The 24,799-nt window shown below is 47.2% G+C and overlaps 1 protein-coding gene across 3 annotated transcripts in view; it reads left to right on the top strand.

The window, feature by feature from the left end:
* The window catches only part of FYB2 (FYN binding protein 2), a 494,151-nt gene that overhangs the window by 449,325 nt on the left and 20,027 nt on the right, over positions 1-24,799 (top strand). For all 3 annotated transcript variants that reach the window (XR_015307520.1, XR_015307527.1, XM_086952746.1), the window contains 3 exons: positions 2,096-2,162; positions 11,296-11,458; positions 11,576-11,609. Coding sequence is in view for 1 of the 3 variants with exons in the window: in XM_086952746.1 (XP_086808872.1) it covers positions 2,096-2,162; positions 11,296-11,458; positions 11,576-11,609 (264 nt within the window). In the remaining 2 variants the exon portion in view is untranslated. Of the gene's footprint in view, positions 1-2,095; positions 2,163-11,295; positions 11,459-11,575; positions 11,610-24,799 lie in introns of those variants that run through there.

Raw genomic sequence — 24,799 nt, 5'->3', positions numbered from 1 at the left:
CACAGTAGGCAAGGGGTTTGTCACCTTTCTGACTAATTGTTGGATAGAGAATTTGCAGTGGGGTCATCCTAGTTATACCCACTTAAATGGGTTAATATTTAGCTAACATTAAATGTTGTATATTTATTTTTTTAAGATTGAGTTGTCCGTGACGGCAGATACAGAATGGGGGGTGATGAGGAATTGGGAAAAAAATCTCAGCATGCAGTCTGTCCCACGTGGTCTATCCTCCGTCCTCTTACTGGCTTCTGTGTGAACAGGAAGCAGAAAACTCCCAGGCTCCCCTAAGACAATCACAATGCTGCAATGCAGCACTGTGATTGATCTTAGCGCTGTGGTTTGGTGCTCAGACGGGCACAGGGAGCCTGTGCATGTTCCCCACCAGGCTATGCCTTGCAGCCTGGTGGGGAACATGCAAAGCGAGCATGACTGTTTGGCCGGGCCAAGAGTGCCGGCCAAACAGCCATGCGCACTTTAGAGTGCAGCAACCACTCCTTGTCCCCGATATCACAGGAGCTCAGAACTTTATTTTTATTTTACACTGCTCTGAGAGCAGTGGGATGATGCCACCACGTTGTTTTGTAGGTGCCTTGTGGAAATGTTTAGGTGCATTATTATAGGCCTGATTGTGTCATTTTTTTCATGATGGCAAGTGAGTGATATAGGTTATTGCCTGATTGGTTCATTCTGAAAAGCTATTGAATGCCATAGGTTGGGTCTGTTTGTTATGGAAAGTTATGGCAATGGTAGTAAGCCTCACGTATTTATGTGAAGACTATATGTTAAAGTAGATTCGTGGCCATGTTGGAACTTTAAAACTATTATGAACTGTAAAAAATACCATTGCAAGGTGGCCACCTGCTGCTGTATTTTAATGTTATATTGTGTTGCATGCATTTGCCTTCTACGCTTAGATGACATTTTTTTTACTTTTATTCTTTCATTTTGCCTGTGTGTGTGGTTGGATCAGTTGGTGGACGAATGGATGCATGACTGCAAGAATAATTGACAGTGTATGTGTGATTGTGAACTAAATGCCTAAACTCACCATTCACAGGTAGTTGGAGTTATAAGCCAGACCTGTCTGCATTGCCAATGCTTGCTTCTAGGGCTAGCCTTCTCCTGCGTGCAACAAGTCCCAATTTCTGCCTCTACACTAAACGTTTCCACGCTGCAGTTCTCTGTAAAGTGCAGAAAGATGAGATCACAGCAGTGCCGCTTGTGCCACTTTGTGATGGGTTGAATGAATATTCTCAGTGAATCTATCTCAGCTGCGACTAAGTGCCGGAGGCAAAAAGTAGGTGTTGGTGTCGACCATCAGCCAACACTGACACTGAGTGACTGACACTAATTCATCAGTCACATAAACCAGAGAGGGGGTTGGGGTCGCCAACACTGTTCCTGTCAGTATTGGCATGAAGTGTCTGCAGAAGGAGCCCTTATGAGTGGTCCCTGCCTGACACTGCTGTGCTAAATCGAAGTGCAGACCTACTGGAATTCAGGCTGCCTCTGCTTTCATAGAGTGGAGGCTATGTATAACCACAGATGCTGCCGGAGAGCTGATGGAATGATGCTCTGGTGACGAGCACCACGAATGCTGCTTGCGCGTTTCCCTACGTATGCGGCAGTGCGTCACTGTGCCTCATCACGCACACACTCTGGGGGAGGACGAAAAGCGGCGGATGGAGGGGGTTGTTGGTGGGGGCACTGTAGCTGGTCTCCGAAGTATCACTACTTTCATTGCTGAGCATGTGCGATATGTCATCAGCTGTTCCCACAGTTCCTTGGAAACCCGAAAGAGCCAGTGCCTAAAGAGGGCATGGATAAACCAATAGGTGAACAGGGCTCACCAAAAGCCACGAAACCGTCATACATTTGCATGTTGTTTGCTGACAGTAGATTTTTTCTGAAAGTTACACCTGTCTGTAGTCGCACACATTCTATTGGTTTTATAAATTACATCCATCCTTTGATTAAAAACTCATCCTATAGATCCACGCTGCTTTCAAGACTTGCATGTTCTCTCTACTGGTTTCCTATTATATACATAATATCACATAAACATACTAAGCGTAATTTGATTTTGTTTTTTAAGGACTGTCTTGAAATCCAAGAACAAGAAAAGGGAAAAAGAAGAAAAACTCTTCCGAGAAAGATTCCAGGTGCATATATTTTTTAAATGTCTGCTATGTTGACCTGCCTGTGCTGCTGTACTGAAGATGCGCTCCACATTTGCAGTTTTCTTCCTTTGGAATCCTAAACAGAGATGTTTATTGTTTTCACATTATCATTATTTTTACATTGTTATGATTTTCCTCCCATTGATATTTTTTTATTAGTGTTATCATTTTGCATGTTATTGCAATATTTTTACAAACCTTAAGGTGGCAATTCATCTAAGAGCTCTGTAATAAGAGTGACTATCAGTATACCATAATTTTATGCAGAGTGTTTTTTTAACAGTTGTGCTACTATGGGCACTATCTCTTAGATAATATTCTAAATAGTCGTAGCAAACATTGCTTGGGTCGGGACGGGTCCTCAAGAATGAATACGGTAATGTGCACTAATGATAAGATTCACAGCCGCATTTCAAAATACAATCAATAAGGAAGGAATTCAAAAAGAATTTGAGGTTGACTATTTTTCAGATTTTTTTCCTAAATTAACTGAAGTCCAAAATGTGCAGCAAATAAATAGACAAATGGACAGGTTTACCTGGTAAAGACCCAAAAAGATCAATCAATCAATCAAAAGTATTTGTAAAGCACGCAACACACCCGCTAGGGTCTCAAGGTGCTGGGGGCTGCTACTGCTCGAAAAGCCAGGTCTTGAGTTGCTTCCTGAAGAGGAGACATGGTCCTGGGTGAGTCGTGGGTGGGTGGGGAGGGTGTTCCAGGTCTTGGCCGCCAGGTAGGTGAAGGATCTTCCTCCGCTGGTGGTTCTGCGGATCCGTGGGACGGTGGCGAGGGCGAGGCTGGCGGAGCAGAGCTGGCGAGTTGGCGTGTAGAACGTGAGGCGGTTGTTGAGGTATTCGGGGCCCAAGTCGTGGAGAGCCTTGTGGGTGAGGAGTCTGAACGTGATCCTTTTGCTGACGGGGAGCCAGTGCAGGTCCCTCAGGTGGGCGGAGATGCGGCTGTGTCGGGGGATGTCCAAGACGAGTCGTGCTGCGGCGTTCTGGATGCGCTGGAGCCTTTTCTGTAGTTTGGCGGTGGTCTCAGCGTAGAGGGCATTTCCGTAGTCCAGACGGCTGGTGACGAGGGCCTGGGTGACCGTTTTCCTGGTTCCAGTGGGGATTCAGAGGAAGATCTTACGGAGCATGCGGAGAGTGTTGAAGCAGGAGGAGGTAACGGCGTTAACTTGCTTGGCCATCGTGAGGGAGGAGTCAAGGATGAAGTCCAGGTTGCGTGCGTGGTCCATGGGCTTGGGTGGGGGGCCCAGAGCAGGGGGCCACTAGGAGTCTTCCCAGGCGGAGATGGATGGGCTGAGGATTAGGACTTCCGTCTTGTCTGAGTTCAGTTTCAGGCGGCTGAGCTTCATCCAGTCTGCAATGTCTTTCATTCCGTCCTGGAAGCTGGCTCTGGCGGAGGTGGGGTCGTTGGTGAGGGAGAGGATCAGTTGGGTATCATCGGCATAGGAGATGATGTTGAGGTTGTGCTTGCGTACGATGGCTGCAAGGGGGCTCATGTAGATGTTGAAGAGGGTAGGGCTGAGCAAGGAGCCTTGAGGTATGCCGCAGATGATCTTGGTGGCTTCTGCGAGGAAGGGCGGGAGACTGACTCTTTGGGTTCTGTCGGAGAGTAAGGAGGTGATCCATTCCAGGGCCTTTCCTTGGATCCCGGCGTGGCGGAGGCAGGTTGTCAGGGTGCAGTGGCAGACCATGTCGAACGCAGCCAAAGGTCGAGCCGCGATGAGGGCGGTCTCGGTGCTGTGGTTCACTCGGAATCCGGACTGCGATGGGTCGAGGGAGCCGTTCGTCTCCAGGAAGGCTGTCAGCTGTTTGACGGTTTTCTCTGACTTTTGCAGGGAAGGGGAGGAGCGAGATGGGGCGGAAGTTCTTGAGGTCTGAGGGGTCTGCGGTGGGTTTCTTCCGGAGGGAGCTGATCTCTGCGTGCTTCCAGCTCTCCGGGAAGGTGGCAGATATGAAGGAGTTGTTGATTATGTCCCGAAGTTTGGGTGCAATGATGGAGTCGGCTTTGTTGAAGATGTGGTGTGGGCAGGGATCGGCTGGGGAGCCCGAGTGGATGGTGTTCATCGTGTCGGTGGTATCTTCCGTGCTGACCTGAGTCCAGGCGCACATGGTGGCGGTGGGGGGTGTAGGTACGGTGGTGGGGTACGTGTTCTGAGCGCCGAAGCTGTCGTGTATGTCGACGATCTTACAGTGAAAAAAGGTGGCCAGAGAGTTACAGAGGTCTTGAGAAGGCGTGATGTCGTTGTTGCTGCCGTTGGGGTTGGAGAGCTCTTTCACGACGTTTAAGAGTTCCTTGCTGTTGTGGGTGTTGTTGTCCAGTCGCTCTCTGAATGATGACCTTTTAGTGGTGCGGATCAGCTGGTGGTGTTTGCGGGTGACGTTCTTGAGGGCTGTCATGTTGTCCGTTGACTGGTTGTGGCGCCAGGTTTTCTCGAGGTCACGGGAGGATTTCTTGGAGTCTTTGAGATCGTTGGTGAACCACGCGGCTTTCTTGCTGTTGAGGTTGCTGGGAGGGATTTTCAGTGGAGCAAGGGTGTCGGCGCAGTTGGCGATCCACTGTGTGAGGTTGTGGGCTCCTTTGTTAGGGTCCATGGTGTTGGTGGGAGGGTTTAGGCGCAAAGAGGTGGTGAGTTGGTCTGTGGTGATCTTGCTCCACCATTTTTCGGGGGGTTTGTTGAGGGCGGTGGTGGGTCGTTGTTTTCCTGAAGTTGAAGTGTACGCAGCTGTGGTCGGTCCAGTAGAGCTCGGTGGTGTGGCTGAAGGAGATGTGGTTGCTGGAGGAGAAGACAGGGTCGAGCGTGTGGCCAGCGCAATGGGTGGGGGTGTTGACCAGTTGCTTGAATCCGAGGTTGTCTGGTAGGGCGGTGGTGTTGTTGTCCTGGTCGTTCTCCAGGTGGAATTTGAGGTCTCCTAGGAGGATGTAGTCGGGGGAGGCGAGGGCGATTGGGCTGATGAAGTCTACGATGGCCTCGCTGAAGTGTAAGCGTGGTCCCGGGGGTCTGTAGATGAGGCTTCCTCTGAGGGTGGTCTTGCGGTCGGTGTTAATCTGCAAGTGCAGGTGCTCTGCGGTTGCGAGGGTGTCGTTGGTGTTGGTCGTGATGCGGATAGTGTTTCTGTGGACGATGGCGATGCCTCCTCAGGTCTGGTTGACGCGGTCCCTCCGGATGATCTTGTAGCCGTCCGGGATGGTAATGGCAATGTCGGGGGCTGAGGAGGCGTTCATCCAGGTTTCCGTGAAGAAGGCAACGTCTGGTGCCATTTTGTCCAGGAGGTCCCATAGTTCGACGGTGTGCCTGTGGATGGAGCGGGTGTTGAGCAGGATGCACTTGAGGTGTTTGTTGTTGGCGGCTGTTTTGGCTGGCGCGGTGCAGGACCGAGTGCAGGTGAAGTAGCAGCCGTGGCAGGTGAAGGCTCCGTGGGTGCGTTTCGGGGTGGCTTGGTAGCAGGCTGGATGTCAGCCGGTGTTGAATGCATGGAGGGTGGCGGCGTTGTAGCTCAGTCGGGCTGGCTGGCTCTGGCGGGGTCCAGGGGTTCTGGCGCTGGGCGCGTTCCAGGCGCGGACGGGCGTAGATGGGCTTGCCTTTGGCGCGCCTTCGGCACGCAATCGGTGCGCCCTCTGTGCGTACGCGCTGTCCCCGCCATTAATGGTGTAGTGGGAGGGAGGAGCAGCTGGGAGGCGGGAGCGGGGCGGCGAATGGGGAGCGGGAGACAGGAGAAGGGGGCGGGGCTGCAGGAGAGCAGCGGCGGGGAGCAGAGGGGGGGTTGGAAAGAGCGGGAAAGCAGAGCAGGGGAGAGTGAGGACAAGCCTGGGCAAGCCTGGAGAGCGAGGGCAAACCTGGGCAAGTCTGGGGAGCAAGGGCAAGCCTGGAGAGCAGGGGCCCTAACGAGAGGCGGCAGCAAGAGGGCCAAGCAGGCAGCCGCAGCAGAATCCGGGCACACGGGGGAGGTGCGGTAGTAGAGTGACCGGGTCAAGGGTCTCAGCTCACTGCCGCGCGGTCCCCGCCATTTATGGCCAAGTGGGAGGGAGGAGCAGCTGGGAGGCGGGAGCGGGCGGCAAATGGGGGGCGGGAGACAGGAGAAGGGGCGGGCCGCAGGAGAGCAGTGGCGGGGAGCAGAGGGGGTGGGTTGGAAAGAGCGGGAAAGCGGAGCGGGGGAGAGGGAGGGCAAGCCTGGAGAGAGGGAGGGCAAGCCTGGAGAGAGGGAGGGCAAGCCTGGAGAGCAGGGGCCCTAAGGAGAGGCGGCAGCAAGAGGGCCAAGCAGGCACCGGTAGCAGAATTCGGGCACACGCGGGCCGTGCGGTAGTAGAGTGACTGGCTCACACCCAAATTCAAGGGTTTGCACAGCAAATTTCATCACAATAGAAAGCAATCAAAATTGCATTGTAAGCATGAGGTGAGCAAATGTATCAATGAAACAACAAATCACATTTCAGCATAATAAAACATCATGTAATATCCCCATCCTAGCACTATTCCTCAACCTGAGAAATGTACCCCTTCTGACATAATGTCGTTGAAGGTGTAAGAACAAAAGTAGATACATGAACAACTAAATGTGTCATAAGTTAATGGAATACAGTGTGTGAGTAGGAAGAATCTTAAAGTATCTAAAGTCTTCTTTCCGAGTTCTTGGAGAATAACATGTCATTAAAAAACAAACCGTCGGGGCGTGGCTAGCAGCCAAGTGAAATGGCCGCAGCCTAAAAGGGCTCCGAGGGTGAGATCGTCTCCCCTGAAATCAGACTAGTGATCCGTTTCACAAATTGTACCCGGGGTCTGCTTTTTGATGCCAGAGGTGGAGCGGAACGAAGCGATCCGGCGCTGGTGACAGTCCAGGCCGGGTAACGCGAGTTGCGGAAAGCAGAGGATTGTGGCCTGTGCAGCGGGCGGAAGCCGGGGACTAAATTGCATAAGCCGGCCCAAATGACTGCAACACGATCGGCTGCGAGGGCCGATGCGGAGAAGGCAAGTCACGGCGTAAATATCATCGGCAGGCGGAAATAGTGGAAGCGCTGCCTGCTGACTCCAGACCTGCGGACAACAAACGTTGAAATCCCCATACGTCGTCCGGGGCTGAGACCACTAACAGGCATGAAGGTCTGGCAGAATTGAGGGGGAGGAGCCACCATTTTGCAGCGGGGCGGATGCAGCAGCAGTGATCTACGCAGCGGCAGTGCTTAGTGCGCTGGCAAACACATAGGGCACCCGGGGAGGCACCTAAGACCACCGCTTTGCTAGGTCTGGCAGAGCTGGAGGCCCTATTATTGCAGTCACTCGTCGAGGAGCTGGCAGGCCCAGTCCAGGAGCAGTAGGGGGCAAATAGGGGAGAAGCACAGCAGTGGATAAGAAGACACATATAGCGAGCCCTCAACCTCTATGAAAAGTGTCTGGAGAGCACATAATTATAGGGTGGGTACGAACTGAAGCCCTGTAAAGCATACAGGAGGAGCAACTGGGGGGGTGGTAATTACAGCGTCAGAGCAAGACTGAGGATACCTTGTACTCCCCCTCCCCCAAGGCACTACTGGTGTGACGCAGGACAGAGGTACACGCAATAGCGACGAGCGGTGTCAGGGGTGGGAGCTCCCAGTTGATAACTATTGAACACCCCCATAACACTACTCACGTACTCTGAGCAGGAGGAAAGGTGCTCCTGCAGAACAGATAATGAGTGGCAAGGGGTCCCGTGCAAACCAGCAGAGTAAGCTGGATAAGTTTGCCTACACTAAAGACTTCCCTCCATTGCCGGACAGTAAAGGGCAAGTGAACAAAGACAAGGAAGAGGATGCTGGCCCCAAGGGGACGTTAGAAGATATCATGGCGGCCCTTCACAATGTTCAAACTACCGTGGGCTCCATATCGACAGATGTCATGTTCCTACAAGCAGACTTTCAGAAAATGTCCGCCAGGGTTACAGAGGTGGAACAGGTGACAACGGCTCTCTACAGATTCTCCTGATCAAGAAGGTGACGCAATTAGAGGCGGATAACAAACATATGGCAGCAAAGTTGGACGACCAGAAAGGGCGCTTCCACCGTAATAATGTCCGAATTACGGGGATTCCGGAGTCGGAAGGGGGCCCCACTATGGACCTCTACATCGAAGACCTCATAAAATCACGTCTACAGCCTAAAGGACTCTCTGCCTTCTTTTCAGTGGAACGGGTGCATAGGGTGCCGGCTGGCAAGCCAAAACCCAGAGCCCCTCCAAGGCCGGTGCTGGCCCGTATCTTCAACTTTCGAGACAGAGACGCCATTCTTCAAACGGCCCCAGTGGCACCGCCCATACGAGTGCAGAACTCTGTAATATCTTTCTTCCCGGACTATACGGCGGTGGTCTCGGCACGCTGCAGAAGTTTATTCGAGGTCAAGAAGGCACTGAGGGCCCGTGAGCTACCGTATTCCATGCTCTTCCCGGCAAAGCTCTGTGTAGTGGCGGACGGCAAAGCCTGGTTTTTCAAAACGCCGGAGGAGGCACATGACTGGCTGGAGGGGTGGCGAACGGCGGGGAGGCCCGGAAGAACGCAAAGGGGACGACTATGTCTTGGGAGAGAAGGAGATCCTGAGGACATTGAACAAGGTCAGGATGAAGCAGAATAATTACAGAAGGAAGCAGGAGAATGTAAGGACTCAGGAGAATGAGATCTTCAGGGAGTACCCACCTTCAAATAAGGGAGGTATACCCTGGTACATAGTCTGGCCCACCTCTACATTATGGCTACAATGGACGTATTGATGGCTGTGGACTCTGGGGCTGGGGGAAGTAATGGTCTTCCTCGGTCTTCCCGCTCCTGTACATGCAAGTAAAACTTTGGGGATTGGGTTTTAAGCACTCTGCTGAATTGGGGTGGTGGGCAGTTTTGGGTCCGCATGGCAGGGAGGGGGGATGGGGTCAGGGACTGTTTCTAAGTTCTTGGTATAGTGGAAATGTTACTGTTGGGTATGAAAATGGTTCTGCAATATTTGTGCACACAGGTACACACTCACGTTCAATTATGGGACAAGTCACTAGCTCTAATAGGTTTGCTCGGTATGGAAATGGGAGACAACATGCAGGTTGACTCAGCTGCTGGCCCCAGCACCACGGTACCATCTCTCTCTGTACTCACGTGGAATGTACGCGGCCTGGGTGATAAAATAAAGCGGGACTGGTTCTGCAGTGTATTAAAAGGGGTGGCCTGGCAGTGGTACTTTTACAGGAGACACATCTCACAGGCATGCCCAGCAAAGCAATGGACAGGTGGGGATACAAAATGCATGTACATTCCGAATTCACATCTAGCTCCAGGGGAGTTGGGATATTGGTGAAGAAGCAGGTCCCTTTGATAATATAAGGAGTTAAGTCTGACGGGTCGGGGAGATTCGCCGCCATAATTACACAGTGGGAAGGAAGGCCCTTAAATATAGTATTGGTTTACATCCCCCCCCAGCGTTGCACGCGGTGGCATTACCGGACCTAAGTGTGTTTGTACATGGTTTGCCGGCAGGGGAACTACTCACTGGTGGAGACTTTAATGCGGTCTAGGAGAGTGCATCCAGAGTGTCGCGCCTGGGGAGTTTCATAGGCGCAATGGGTCTTGTAGATGTATGGAGAAGGCACCGCCCCACAGACCGTCAATTCACATATCACTCAAGTGTCCATAATAGTCTAACGAGAATAGACTACTTCCTGGGTTCACTGGGTTGCCTTCAAAATGTAGACACTATAGAAATTAGACCACAGGGTATCTCCGACCATTCCCCCACTGCTGCTCAGATAGACCCATCACCACCAGAAAAGGCGCCGGGGCTACCCAATACGCCCTGGCTATCTGCAAGTTCCCTAGATTAGAAGGGCACTTAAGAAGGCTACGAGCCATTGCTTTCAAGACAATACGCGGTCCGTTGAATATTCTATCACTCTCTGGGAAGCGTTTAAGACAGTAGTCAGGGGACAGGCCATAGCTTCCATCACATTATATATAACAACAAGGGCACCCATTCGAGTCAGTACGGGACCTCGGGGAACATATTTAAGCAAACAACAATGGTCCCAAGCACAAGAAAAATAGTAACCTGCAATGAATATAGACACAGTGGAAACTATATTGAATAGTGACTTGTCCAGCCGGACAGCGGTCCAATTTTTACTATAAACAATAAATGTTCTGAAGGAATACCTTCAACATTTCATAGAGAGGGGCACATGCCTGTACCCAAACATGTACAATTTGACATAAGAAGGAAGATAGTCAGTGAGTAGAACAGAATTATTAGGCAAAAGCTGTTATTTTCTGTAAGTATCTCAATGACAGAAATTCCATTAAACACCATTACTTGCCAGAAATGGCATTTCGTACATTTTACAGTATATGGTGTTTTTAAAGTCGACGGCGTTTCCATCCTATTTACTAAATCAAAGAGATCATCATTAGGACAAGATATTGCCTAATATATACAAGCGATGATAGACGGTGGGTGGCCATGAAGTATGTAGGCCAGGTTCGTACGGACGCCGATAAGGGTCCAAGGCTGGAACTAACTAGGAGTAGAGTTCCAATAGTTGAATTGAGCAGGGAACTGTCTCCTGCGGAGCGGCCGGTAATGTCTTAGCAGCGCGCCAGCTGGATGCTTGGTCGCGTGGGGGGGGGGGGGGAGGGAGCCTTCTTAATTGACTCTGATTACTTCCCTCTTTCAATTACCCTCGTTTGTATATTATTACCCTTATGTGGTTTGGCATCACCTTAGCTATTTTTTTATTGTTGTAAAATGTTTGTGAGTATAATGTGTCCAACGTTTAATGTACAAGAACATAAAGCAGCAGAAGTAAATATTGGATTGATCTTTATGTATATTCTATAACAAAAAGTATACATTTTATTTTCAGCCGTGATGCATGTTTAGTAATGCTCTTGGTACTGTATGCATGCCTTCTGGATTAAAAGAAGAAACCAGTAACCCTGAGGTTTGGTTTTACATAGAATATTTTGTCTATACATTTCACCTTTCAGGAATATTGGATGCCTCAAACTCATGGGTGTTGATTTGGATTCTATTAATGATTTCATGGTTAGGGATCTTTAAGTCGAGAGAGCAGTAGCCAATGATGACCTGTGTTTTATTTTAGTATACTAAAGAGATCGAAGTCATCAACACCGCTGTTGTAGATCTTTCTGCCAATATTGGAAAATCAGGGAAGCGCGACTTGCCCATCACACCGGGAGAAGAGTTGGATATTATTGATATAACAGATGAAAACGTGGTCATCTGTCGGAATTCTGAAGGCAAATGTAAGTGGTGTGATGCATATCTAATATTATTAGCTTTTTAATCCGGGATAATTAAATAAAAACTGCACGCCTGACTAAAGGTAGTCCTAAATTGCAGAATTTTGTTCTTTTCTTCAGATGGTTATGTGTTGGTGGAGAATTTGAATTTCAAGTAAGTTGACATGTCCGATATCTATATTCTTCTTTCACGTCAAATATTTATATTTTGGGATTAGATGCAGATTATTTGAGTGGGAGTGTGACACCACTGATTTCTAGCTGACAAATTGTAATAGTCTAATGCCACTAAGGGATAGATTTAATACTCTTATTCTGTAGCATGCAAATAAGTCTGGTACTTGTGAATTAACAAATATTTTATGCTTAACCAACGAAATGTTAATGTAAATACGGCCAAAAGGTACTACTGTCATTTGTGAAATAGATGTCAATTCTGTAATTTATCTACTGTGTATACTTTGATTCTCTATTTAGTACAACGCTTATTCGTTTTAAAGTTTTGCAAAGCCAAATTAACGTTTATTAGAACAGAGGATGAGAAATAAACAGAGATTGCACTAGTTTAATTTAGATTATTGAAATGTTGAATACATCAAAATATTTCCTGCATGTATCATTCCAAATTGGACATTATGAGGAGTTTAGCTGAAGGCAGTAATGTAATAGTCTAGCTAAGTTATTATAAAGTTGTTAATGCTTGTCTCTTCCTGTCCGATCCAGTGTGCACTTTATTCCTTACGTAGCAAGCACCCTATCCTTCTGCAAACAGAAAGGCTTTTCGATCCATTTATGCACTTGCATGATGTTGCACCTGCAAGGGTCAAGAATAGCTTGGACTTTAAGTGGTGCAGATCTCTCTGGGTCTGAGCAGGTGTGGCTCCTCTGTTGTGGTGGAGGAGTGTCACCCCACTGGTTAGTCAGTTACAGAAAAATAAAATATTAAACAATAATATTTTATTTTTCTATGACCGGCTCTAGCTGAGGCAAACAGACATGCACACTTCTATTTCTCCAACCCAGCTGTGTTGCACAGCCAGGTTGGAGAAAAGCTGCAGGTCCACATTCATTGTCTGAGCGGCAGACCAAGTCAATCAGACCAATCCTGGTGCTGCTCTCATAGCATGATAGCAGCATCTTGATTGGGTACGGAGCCTGTGCCTTCACAGAGACTGTTGGGAGTGCAGCACTGAAGCAGCATTTTGGAGTCCGGGCAGCGAAAGGTAACGTTTTAAAAAATATATTATTTTTACCCTCCATTCACCATATCGGCCTCCCCCAACTTCTCCCCACTCCCAGCCCCCTCATTGTGCTGCGGCCGCCACTGGGTCTGAGGTTTGCAGTTGTTAAAGCTGACATTGAAACTTGTCTGTATCAGGACCTGTATTCTGGTTGACTTTACAGAGAAAAACACTGATTGATTTTTGAACAGTTGCTGTACAAATCATTAATACAGCCCATATCAGTGACGTAGCTTCTGTTTACATTTTCACATTGTTGGAAATTGCCCCTTTTGCAGGGTTATCCCCAAAAGTTTAGCTTTTTCCTCCCTTGTTTCCCCCCCTCTCCCCTCCACCCCCCCCCCCCCGGGGTAGGGTGCAGTGTATGTGAAAGGTAGAGCATGTACTATTGTGGGTGACATGGTCTGATAGTGAAATACTGCCAATTTCGTTTTTCACTATTGAAAGGCTATCTTGCCCATAGCCTAGAATGGGGAATGCTGTGTATAGTGTTTACCTGCATATCTTCCCATAGGAGCAAGATAGAAAATTGAAGTCTGGTATCCCTGAACTCAGAATTTAATAATCCATCTTTTTGGAAAGATGGTTTGTAAATCCTGTGTTTGAAAACAGCACTTTTAGAAAGTGGCTGTTTTCTTGTCTTACCTTTCTGTGTACCTTTGCCTGTTTGTGAATTTGACTGCCTGGTTTGTGAGTGACGGGCTGGGTGGCTCCAGGAGGCTGGGGTGAGTCAGCACTAGGCTGAATAGCTTCATCTGCATCTTGAGTGGTGGGAGGGGATAGCACCTGGGCCTAAATAGGGCTGTGCCTGCCTTCCACAATGCTGGCTCTTCCTCATGCTGGGCAGCTGACATCCCTGCCTCTCTCTCTCTCTCTCTCTCTCTCTCTCTCTCTCTCTCTCTCTCTCTCTCTCTCTCTCTCTCTCTCTCTCTCTCTTTCTCTCTTTCTCTCTTTCTCTCTTTCTCTCTTTCTCTCTTTCTCTCTTTCTCTCTTTCTCTCTTTCTCTCTCTCTCTCTCTCTCTCTCTCTCTCTCTCTCTCTCTCTCAAAGGAAAGAAAGAGTCATGTAAACAGAGTGCTCCAGGACTGACCTGAACTGGTTTAGACTAGGTAAAGACCTCTCTGCCTTCAGATAACAAAGGGAATATTGGTATAAAAAGGGATACCCAGGCCCCAGAACTTTAGATCATCCTGGAATCAAGAAGGAACCTCTGCCAAGGAGAAAAGCTGGAAGATTGAAGAGGAAGGACTGCCCTGCTGTGTGTGTGTAGGCTGACCTCTAGTTGCTATTCTGCCAAGGAGAGGGGAAGGACTTTGCTCTTTCTGTGTCCCCTGCTTGAAGAGATCTCCAAGGGCCAGAGAAGAGCTGGCCTCCTGTTACGAAGCCAGGAACAAAAGGACTTCACCCCCAGCTTTCCCCTGAACTCCACTGTGTGAGTTCTGACTTGCCTAGAGTGCTTGATCCATTTATGGGGCCTTCGGAGGTTGTCTCCTGCTGTTTGGGGAGCTGGAAAAGAAGAAGAGAAGATCTACAATTTTGCACGCATCGCTCGCTTGCGGAGCACATCGTCGACAGTGCGAGAGAATTCCAGTTGCCACGAAGATCGTTGCAGCGCCTGTTGCCACTGCTAGAACCGACGCATCGTTCGCTTGCGGAGCGCATCGCCCCGATGCAGGAAGATTCCTGTTGCTGCGAATATCGTCGCAGAGCCTGTCATCGCTTTGAGACCCGATGCATCGCTTGCCTGCTGACCGCATCCAGTTGCTGTGAACATCGTCTCAGAGTCAACGCATCGAGGGGCCGCAACAGAAGAGGATCAACGCTGCGCCGCGCATCACCTCCGCACCGAACATCGTTGCCGCCCCGAAGATCATCGCATTGTGCCTGTGCGAGACGCTTCCTACCGGAGAACCTGCAAACCGGAATCCATACAAGGTATTGCAGCGCTCCCCATACAGATGGGATTCGACACATCCCACTCACTGCGTGCATCGGGGTTGTCACATCGCCTCCTCAGGGTCTCAGGAGTGATGCATCGCTTGTTTTCTCAAACTGCAGCTGCCACTTGAAACTTTTGTCGCATCTACAGGTACTTTGGGCTAAAAATGACGCAACTGTGTATTATTTTGGTGTAAACATTTGAACTCTTTTAAAGACTTATCTTGGAACAGTGTATGTTGGATTATTGTCGTTTTGGTCTTGTGTAGTTAAGATAAAGATACTTTATTTTTCTAAACTGGTGTGGAGTCCATTTGTGGTGTTTTCACTGTGTTACTGTGAGTGTTGGTACAAAAACTTTACACATTGCCTTTGATAAGCCTATCTGCTCGTGCCAAGCTACCAAGGGGGTGAGCAGGGGTATCCAAAGAGTGTATCCCCCTTATCCTGACTAGAAGCAAGGGTCCCTATTTGGACATTGGTACCTATCTCTGCCAACTAGACACCCCCAGATCTAACACACATATTCAACTTCATTTACCTTCCAAATAGTGTTTGCTTTTTCGAGGATGTTGTTTTTTCTGTAGTTTTCTTTTGCCATAGCATAACACTTTTTAGAATTGGGTACTGGGTCGCCTGTAGGTGTCTTTGTGAATAGGTTTTTGATGGGTGTTACTAATGCTATGTTTTATTTACTGGTATGCTTTCTGATATTATAGATCATTAAATTTACATTGATTTAAATCAGGATGTTGCTGCATGCACCTGGCCGCTATATTCTTCTATAAATCATTATGGTTTTCTTTGTATTAGTTAGAAATGGGAGTCTCTAGTTACCAAGTTGTTAGCCTGTCCGAGTAGGGACCCTTCTTTCTAGTCTGGATAGGGGAGCTACACCCCTGCTCACCCCCTTGGTAACTTGGCATGTGCAGTCAGGCTTATCTCGGAGGCAGTGTGTGAAGCATTTGCACATAACCAGCAGTAATACTGTGAACACACTGCAAAGGGACACCACACAAGTTTTAGAAAAATAGCCAATATTTATCTGTGTAAAATAAGACCAAAGCGGTAAAAATCCAACATACCGTTATTCAAAGTACTATAACGCAAGAATGGACTTTAAAACACTTCCTTGAAATCGATAGCTCCATCTGGGGCCATCACAGCGTCGTGCACAAACAAATCAAACAGTTCTGGCTGACCGGGGGGTCTAGACCAGCTAATGTGTTCGGAAAGACCCACAAACAGTGCCTTAAGAAATGCAGGGCTTCAGGGGATCTTGCGATGAGCTCCGAAGAGCTGGCATTGGGAGGCTTCTGCTCCAGAGGTCTGTGCAGAGGTCGCCAGGCCCTTGAAGTCACAAAACCTTGCCGATCAAACGCTGGGTAGTTGAAGGCAGGAGTGCCTGCATCTGCAGTTCGAAGTGCAGAGGTCCAGCTTTCTAAGGTAACCAAGGGTCTCTTTTCTGTAGCTGGGTAGAGGTCCCTTTGAGCATGTTTATTATGGACATAACCAGCAGTCTGTTCTCTGCTGCCCAGAGATAGTGTCAGAATGCATTTACTGCGCCCATAATGAAGATTGCATCTTTTCACACTTGTTTTTTAATAAACATGAACACAGAAGCAGACTACCTTCTCTTGTTATGCCTTTGGAGAGGTCTAGGTTAGTCTGATTACCACAGCCATAATGCAGAGGCTAGGCATCAGTCTTGATGTAAACTGTGGCTCAGCTCACACACAATCAAATCTACCTAGTACATCAAAGAAACAAGGTTTTTATGCAAAAAGAAGGAATTTCCTAAACAGGATCATCGTGGACAGACTCATCAGTTGCTATATCTATACAGCTGAAAATTTACTTTTTATTGGGTTCGTTGTATCATGGATGTCGTAAATAGGCTGCCATCTATATCAGTAGAATTGGAGATGGTATCCTGCTTTCTGTGTTCACAGTACTCAGACTAGATACAGCATGCCCAATGGAAAAACTCTCCAATCTGGCATGTCCCTAAAATTAATCAAGCAAATTCTGATACAGGGAAGGTCACAATTAATTTCTGTGCTGCAGTCACATAAATATTACATTGACACCATTAGATGCTATAGAGAATCCTACATACACAGTTGCAAATATTTTGTGTGCTTATCTGTTTTGATTGTATGTTTCATGCAAAATCAATTTTAAAAAAAGCGTCAGCAGTGGTTTCTTTATTGGGGCATGGGGGCACCCCCCCCCCCCCCCCCTGTTTGTATCCCCCATATTAAATGTTTGCTGCTTGGTTTAATTATTTTTTAGCCGCAGTGCTCGGAATGGCCTGGGCAGATTTTGCATTATTTACAGGCGAGCGAGGGAGGACGTGGGTGGGAGGGGGGACTGGGAGCTTGCATGATTGACAGGTCAATTGCTAGGCCTCTATGGGGTGTAGTACGCATGTCTGGTTGGACGGGGGCCTTGCACTGACCAGCCCGACACGGGCAATTGAACCCTCGCCTACCTGCACAATGTAGGAACCCGGCGTACTGCTGCCACAGCCCCCCAGTCTCCTGTGAAGTGTTGCCAGTGCCTGACCGAGCCAGTCCTCTCACTGCTCCATGCTGTTTCCTAACAAAAACAGTCAGGGAGCAGCATCTAGATTTGCTCAGGAGTCACGGGGTTGACATGAGAGGACATTAAAATGCCAGACAGCGCTGCGGAGCTGCTTAATTAGGACTGCGTTTGAGAGCACTTTAGCCTTCTGTGCTGGGGCCTACAGGTTGGCATCTCAGCGTTCAGAATAGGTCCACACCACAGAAGTATCATCGGTTATTAATTTCATATATAATGTTAACTTGCTTTATGAAGCTCTTCAAGTCTGCCAGATTGAGGCAGGTTCGCACCTAGAGTGATCTTGGTTGACAGCCTCCTCTCTCCTGGTTACTCCATGTACAGGTTTTGACTGGGCTCTTCTCCACTTAGCCAGCACGGATAGCGAGCTTTGAACTCAGGGCAGTACTGTATTTTTGGAAGCCTGGCTGCCTGTGCCTGGGAATTCTAAGGCTGTGCCTCCAGGGCGAGCTGAGACTGGCTTGTGTTCAAAGAAACAGGACCAGTTGGACAAGTTCTTGAAATGGGGAAAGACTGATCCAACACAAAGAGGACCGACTCTGACAGGCACGAGGAAGCACAGGCCATGACGGGCACAATGGAGGTAGGGTGCGAGGTAGAGTGCGAGGTAGAGAGGCACCGTTGGCACAAGAGGAGACAGGAGGGCAGTGGGAAGAGAGATTGAGCTTAGCAAAGAACAGCAGCCACCACAGACGGAAGACTCTAGAAGAGAGACGCTGTGACTTAAGCCTGAACAGGAATACAATTGGCCATTAAGGTGGCTCAGTGGGTTAGGCACATGCTGCTCAGATCGTTTGGAGCGAACAGTTCAGAAGTAGGTTCCTGCAATGACCAACCCAACCTCTCATCCTTCCAAGGCTGACAGATTGAGTACCATTAAACTGGGGAACGCCAACACCTGTTACAGGGCGTTGATGCGAGAACTGCGATACTAATTACTATGCAAACACAGCACATTTTATAGGCATGCCATCTATCCCCTCTTCTACTTGCATCCTTTTCTTCCTCCCTTTCATTTATCCAGTCGCACACTCCTTTGCTCCCGTTTTCCTGTCACTTATCCGGAAACGCTCCATCTTTTGGCACTACCTACCCTATGGTATCACTCTTAATATTTCCTTTTCACGGTTTAACTTTTTGCTCAAAACTGCTTCTGTCCATACACATCCCTCCAAGAGTGCTACTTTTCGTTCTAAGCATACTTCTATTGAGGCTAGTCTTTCCTTCAGCCTCACGTTCACAAAATGTGTGTCCTGGTGTGATGCCATATATGCTACATTACTGGACTGTGACGGAGAACCTTTCTGAGAGGAGATGGCTCAGTGAGATATTCTCTTGCTGTTAAGATGGGTTCATGCGTATGTGTCTCAGACTCGGCCATTCATCCTGGCATTCACTCCAACTGGCAGAGCCTCCTGTTAAGGGTAATGATATTTAAACCATTCATGTAAAAAATACCGTACAGTGGATTGTGCAGGCCAATGATCTTCAAACTTTTTACTGTGGCTCCGCCCCTCTTTTGTAAAGTAATTTTACAATGCCACCTCCTCCCAAAAAAACGACGAATTTTCACTGTTCTATAAAACCTGACACAGCAAGGAAGATAAAGTATTGTATAGGGCTTGAGTGCACACGTACTAACAAATATAGATGCAGTGGGACTTTACAACTTCACAAACTAGATAAATGAAGGGTAAAACTAAGCAAGCCAAACATTTGAGGAGAGTTTTCCATATGTGTGTAGTTGTTCGGAGTACTTGGTCATCCAATCTTTGGCCTCTCTGCTGAGCAAACAGAGCAGTGGTCACTTATTCCAGTTGTAATTGTGATTCTGTGCAATTGTGTGTGAAAGAGCTTCACAGTTGACAAAATGTTGAAAAGGAAATGAAAATGCAGTGCTTGCAGGCGAGTCGGTGCGTTGTGTGTTCGGGGGTTGTAAGTGAAAGGAGGCCGCTGGAGATAAGATATTCATATGGACTAGATGTGGGGAGAAAAGGGTGCATGTGTCTAATGCAGATTGAGCATAACGGGCATGATTTAGACACTGTGAAGACCACTACCCCCTTGAAAGGCCTCAGTAATGTTTAATTCACATTCTCACAATTTCAGTATTGGAACATTTTCAATATTATTTACAACAAAATATTTGTTTACTCTTTTATCTTGAACCACTTGTTATAAATGGTGTTTCTGGTTGGCTAGGGTATGCACCTAGGCCAGGCAGAACCCAGCAATCTAGTCATGGTAACCCCTTCTCGAACCCTTGGTAACTTGGCAGATAAGTCCGGCTTATCCCAGAGGCAACGTGTACAGCGTTTGCACAACACACACATGCAGTACATACACACATATGCAGTACACACACAAAACACACGCAGTACCCACATACACATGCAGTACACACTCCAGTGGCACGCTAGGTGCTACATAAAAGCGAGACAACACAAGGTTATACCTGTTTGCCCACAAAACGCTGCCGTGAGGGGAATGGCCCTTGACCCTGCGACCCATCCAGCGAGTGCTGCCGCCGCAGCAGTTCCAACGCCGCCGTGAGGGGAACAGCCATCGAAGTCGCAGCAAGCCACCACCGCCGCAGGGACTACACTTCCCAGCTGCCCCGGCGGGTTGTTGCGTGTTAATCTAGGTTCCTGATCGATACTGTGACCTTATGCCCCTATTCGGCTATAAATCCATTTATTCCCTATATTGGCATAACCGTTCAAGTGCGATTTTCTGAAAAGTCATCTCTGGCCTCACACGAACAGAGCCACATTCCAGCATGACTCTCTGCTACTTCCTTTGCGACCAATTAGTGCAATGACAGAGCAGCAGTCACTATCTGATATTCCTAGATAACACTCCGAGTTCTTCAACAAGATAAAAACTTAGCAAACCTGGAAATCCCCGCTTGCTATGTTTTGATTAGTAATGGAACTCTAATGAGCAACTGATAACTGTCACTTCCTAGTGACATCTTTAATTGACGTCTTATGTCCAGCAAACTTGCGTCAAACCCGGCACCTGTCAGGTATAAATATTACCAACGTTGCCTTAAGCAAAAAGCGAGAGCTGTAAGCTGTGAGCAGTGAGCTGCAAGACCCTGTGTTGGTAAATCTAGCACTCTGTCGCTGCAGCCTGCTATCCTGTGGTGGTGAAGCTGCTGATACCATTATCGCCGCTAAAGCGCAAACTATGGTGCAGTACGCTTAAGGAGCTGAACAGCCGTCCCTCTGCGAAGACATCCAGCAGATTCCAGCTGCCCGCGGACGCTGTCCCCCCTCCTTCCTCGACGCACTGAAGAGAAGCCGCTGCCTTTCTCGTGCAGAGAAATCCAGTCCCGGCGCTTCCGGTTTACCCTCGCGGGTGACTGGGATATTGAGAGAGACCCCTGAAGGAGATACCAATCCTCCATCATTCTATTCAGAGGTATGGTGTTGACTAAACCCTTAGACGAGAATTCTTGAAACAAACCTTGGCAAAACCAACTTAACTTAAAGCTACTTACTTACTCCCCTTTCACGTGTTAGGCTTAGGTCAGGCACACTGGGGTAGGCTTAGTTAGAAGCACCAGTTGAGTATGTTAGCCTAATGTATATATGACTGTATATATGTTTTATTACTTTAAACCATTGTATGGCTAAGAAACCATATCAATGCTTTTACAGTTCTATTTCGCAATACTTATCTTACTGTACGTACTTTTCATAATAACAATTATTGCAATTGTGGCAATTCATTTCTCTTGTACGAGAAGAAAGACTGTTCAATAAATGTTAACCTTTATTGATACACGCCCGTCTCTCTATTCTCTACATCTCGTGAAAGTAAACTGCACTAGACTGACTGAGTGAAATACATGTCTATTGTTTCACACGACCCTAGAGATCGACTCTTGATCTGAGGAGCAAAGTTGTCATGTTGCACGGTTGTTGGAAAACTGAATCCCTTCTTGTCTGTGCCAAGGAAGCTGATCACTTCCTATGCAGAGAAGAAAGTTTCCAGTGACCTCTGAGCTAGTTGGTAACACAACCCAATTAAGTTTAGCATAGTCAGTGGAGGCCTGGAATATAAGCAGTTCCACGTCGATACTACTGTTTATGTTATTCCAATGCGCAGGGCCTAGTGGGAAACTAGGAACTACACTACATGGCGCCCAACGTTTGGTAAGGCGATAAACTAACGTAAGACTTATAGAGTAACTCAGTCGTGCATATTTCACAGACCCCTTTCTCCCGTAAAAACTCCAATAGACGTCTGGAGTGGGTGAAAGGTTAAAATCCGCCCGACCTTAGTAGGAAGAGATTCCTATGTAAAGCTCCGGTTTATTCAACGTTGAAGGATACAGTGTTCCAAAATATTGTGCACCTAATCTTTGTCTCCTTGGAGACCTACTCTGCAAACCTGCATTTTTTAAAATGTCAGTAGAAAACGGAACCTCTGGGGCCGCAGTAGACGCGACTCAGCAAGGTCCCGAACAAGCAGACCCGGATGCTATTATCATCCCGGTCCAGTTAAGAAGATCTATAACTTTAAAACTTATAGAAAATGGACTGACACCTCAGGGTGGTACAGTAATTTTCGTGATAGAGGCTTACGAGTATCGGCAGACAGAGGTATTCTATTCATGGATAAACTTTCCAGCGGCAAACGCTGCAACACAAGAGTTTCACTATTACAAAATAGAGGAACCTCCGGGAGAGTACGCTCCTTTTGAGGAGATTGAAATCCCACTTAAATTTCAAGAGCACCTGCTCTGGTTTAATGGCGCCCTAAAACACAATAATCACATAACCAGGCTCGGTCCACTAGGTAGACCAGGAGCAACGTGGCCGGTTCTAGCCAGCTACACACCACATCCTGACATTGCAAAAATGTCTAAGGAAGAGCTGTTAGCACAGCTAAACACATTAATAAAAATACATAGGCAATTAGTCCAATATGTAATGCGGACTGCAACAGTCCAGCCAGCTGTTAATACACCACAGCTGACCCCTCATCAGGGGAATACAAATAAAATTACACCACAGAACATACAGTCATGTCTTGGTAAAACACCCGTAAAACGGGAACAAATTCCTTTCTGGTTAGCACAGAAAATCACTCAAATAGAGGCAGTATTTCCTGATACTACCCCTATTGAGAAACACATAATCTTGACCATCTGCCTTCCTATGGGAATCGCACCACACGTGGAGGACTGTGACACTTGGGGTACAGTCTTTGCTTCCATTTACGCAAAAACACACGGTGTTCCGTCTATGGCGGTAATACCAGAAGTGCTAAAACAGATTCAAAATGAATTCGGTCCAGAGCCCGCTTTAAATCTAGGTATGAAATTACTGAAAGACTTCAAGCAGGTCACGGCTATATTATTAGCCAACATAAAGGGAGAAGCAGCATCTGTGGCGATTCGCCAGAAGTTGAGGGAAACAGATATAAAAGATCCTGTTGAGCTTGCAAAAATCATAGAAAAATGCTATGAAGAATTAGGTAGAGACAGCTTGGGTGGAAAACCAGTTAAGCCCCAACTGCTCGAAAATCCTGAAAAATTATTTATTAAAAATAATTTAAATACTCCTAAAAAGAACTGGGATGGAAATAAACAATCCACTCCCAAGGAAAAAGTTTTCCAGTCCAGAGGAAGGTCTCCTCGACGGAGGGAAAGAACTCCGACTCGAGAACGCCAGTCTCCCCAGAGGGAACCCTCTGAGAAAAGATATAACCTTAGAAATAGGGATAATCTGAAAAAACCTGATAGATATCAAAGTATTGATACACGTCCCTCTCGATCTTCTCCACAGAATTCGGAAAGAAGAGGACGGTCAGACCCAGGAGAGCACACCAAGTCCAAAGACAAGGAACCTGCTCAGAGTAAAAAATCTCAATTTCCTAAAAAGAAGGTAGCCAGTATTAGAGTAATCAACCATGCCGAGAATACTGAGGACACAGTTGAAAAACGGGGAGTGGGCGTTGACAATGTTGGACAGTGCAGCAGAAATCAGTATAGCGCGCAAGATCTTGATGAGTCATCTGGAGACAGTGGACACGAATGAATACATTCAGGTTGAAACTGCCGACACCAGACTTAGCGAGCCCCATAAAATATACGAAATAACATTGCGTATGGAGGGTGATAAGACTAGGAAAATTAAGGGTCTATTTTGGGATAAGCTCTCAAAAGGCTATGATATTCTGTTAGCTGAAAGAGATTGGCCCCCAGAGTTTGTCAGGGAGTGCCCTCGTGGCGAAGAAGTGATTATGCCTGCCTTCTCGAATCACATACCGATTCACAAAAAATATACATATGCAAGGAAATGGGCAGTAGCCCAGGCACCTGCATTGTATGAAAATCATGTAGGATGGGATGAGGATTCACCTCCTCACAAAATCCAACTAAAAAGTGAACCAACTGCCCAACGGCAGTATCCCATAAAGCAAGAAGCTAAAAAACAGGTCAGGGAGATCTTAGATCAACTTGAATACCAGGGGGTGATTGAAACATGCACCTCTCAAATGAACAATCCTTTGTTTCCTGTCTCCAAGCCAGACAATTCATATCGTCTAGTTTTGGACTACAGACATCTTAATACATGTTGCAAAACTTTTGCAGTACAAAACTCGCATAGTGCAGCCCTAATGAATAACATAGTTAGGAAAAAATATAAAACGACATTAGACATATCTAATGGTTTCTTTTGTCAAAACATTGCACCAGAAAGCAGATATTTGACCGCTTTCTCCGCATTTGGGTCGCAGAAAAAATTCTGTCGACTCCCACAGGGGTTCAAGAACAGCCCAGGACTATTCTCAGCTAGGGTAACAGAGTTACTACAAATCTATGATGATGAAGCATTATCTTACGTAGATGATATTTATCTCACAGACGACGACTTGGATAGTCACTTGAAAAGAGTGAACACCATCATACTTGGGTTCGCAGCAGAGGGTTACAAATTCAACTTTAAAAAGTCCTGAATTGCCCATCTGACAGTATTGTTTTTAGGGTACGAATTATCAAGTGAAGGGAAAAGCCTAGCGGACAACTTCTTAGAGAAGTGCGCTGTACTCCAAGCTCCAAAAACGCTGAAGAATTTACAATCCATTCTAGGTTTTCTGAATTTCGGAAGAACTTACATCCTAAATTACGCAGAGAGGGTTAAACCTCTCTACGAACTAATTAAACCTGATTTTAAAGAAATCATTTGGACTCAAAAACACACAGAAATTTTGAGATCACTGCAAACAGACATGTTAGCAAAAACAAAATTAGATACACGTGACAACACGATCGATCTTGTAATCCGAGTCATCCCAGGAAGATGCGGATTCACATACCTAACCTCTAATGAGGGAGAAAAGGTACCAATTTCAATTAAATCTCACTTGTACACACAAGCAGAAAAAACATTCAGTCACACAGAAAGAACTGTGAACGCAGTGCAAATCGCATTAGCAAATGAACGAGAACTAGCACACGGCAAACGGATTAATATCCTTACAGCGGAATCCGCCTTCGAGGCGCTATTCAGCCCAGTAAACCTGCCTACAGTGTCACTGGATCC

This window comes from Lissotriton vulgaris, chromosome 1_1 (assembly GCF_964263255.1).
Source record: "Lissotriton vulgaris chromosome 1_1, aLisVul1.2, whole genome shotgun sequence".
Classification (NCBI taxonomy): Eukaryota; Metazoa; Chordata; class Amphibia; order Caudata; family Salamandridae; genus Lissotriton; species Lissotriton vulgaris.
Note: the sequence above shows the minus strand (reverse complement) of the source record. Positions and strands in the feature narration are given on the sequence as shown.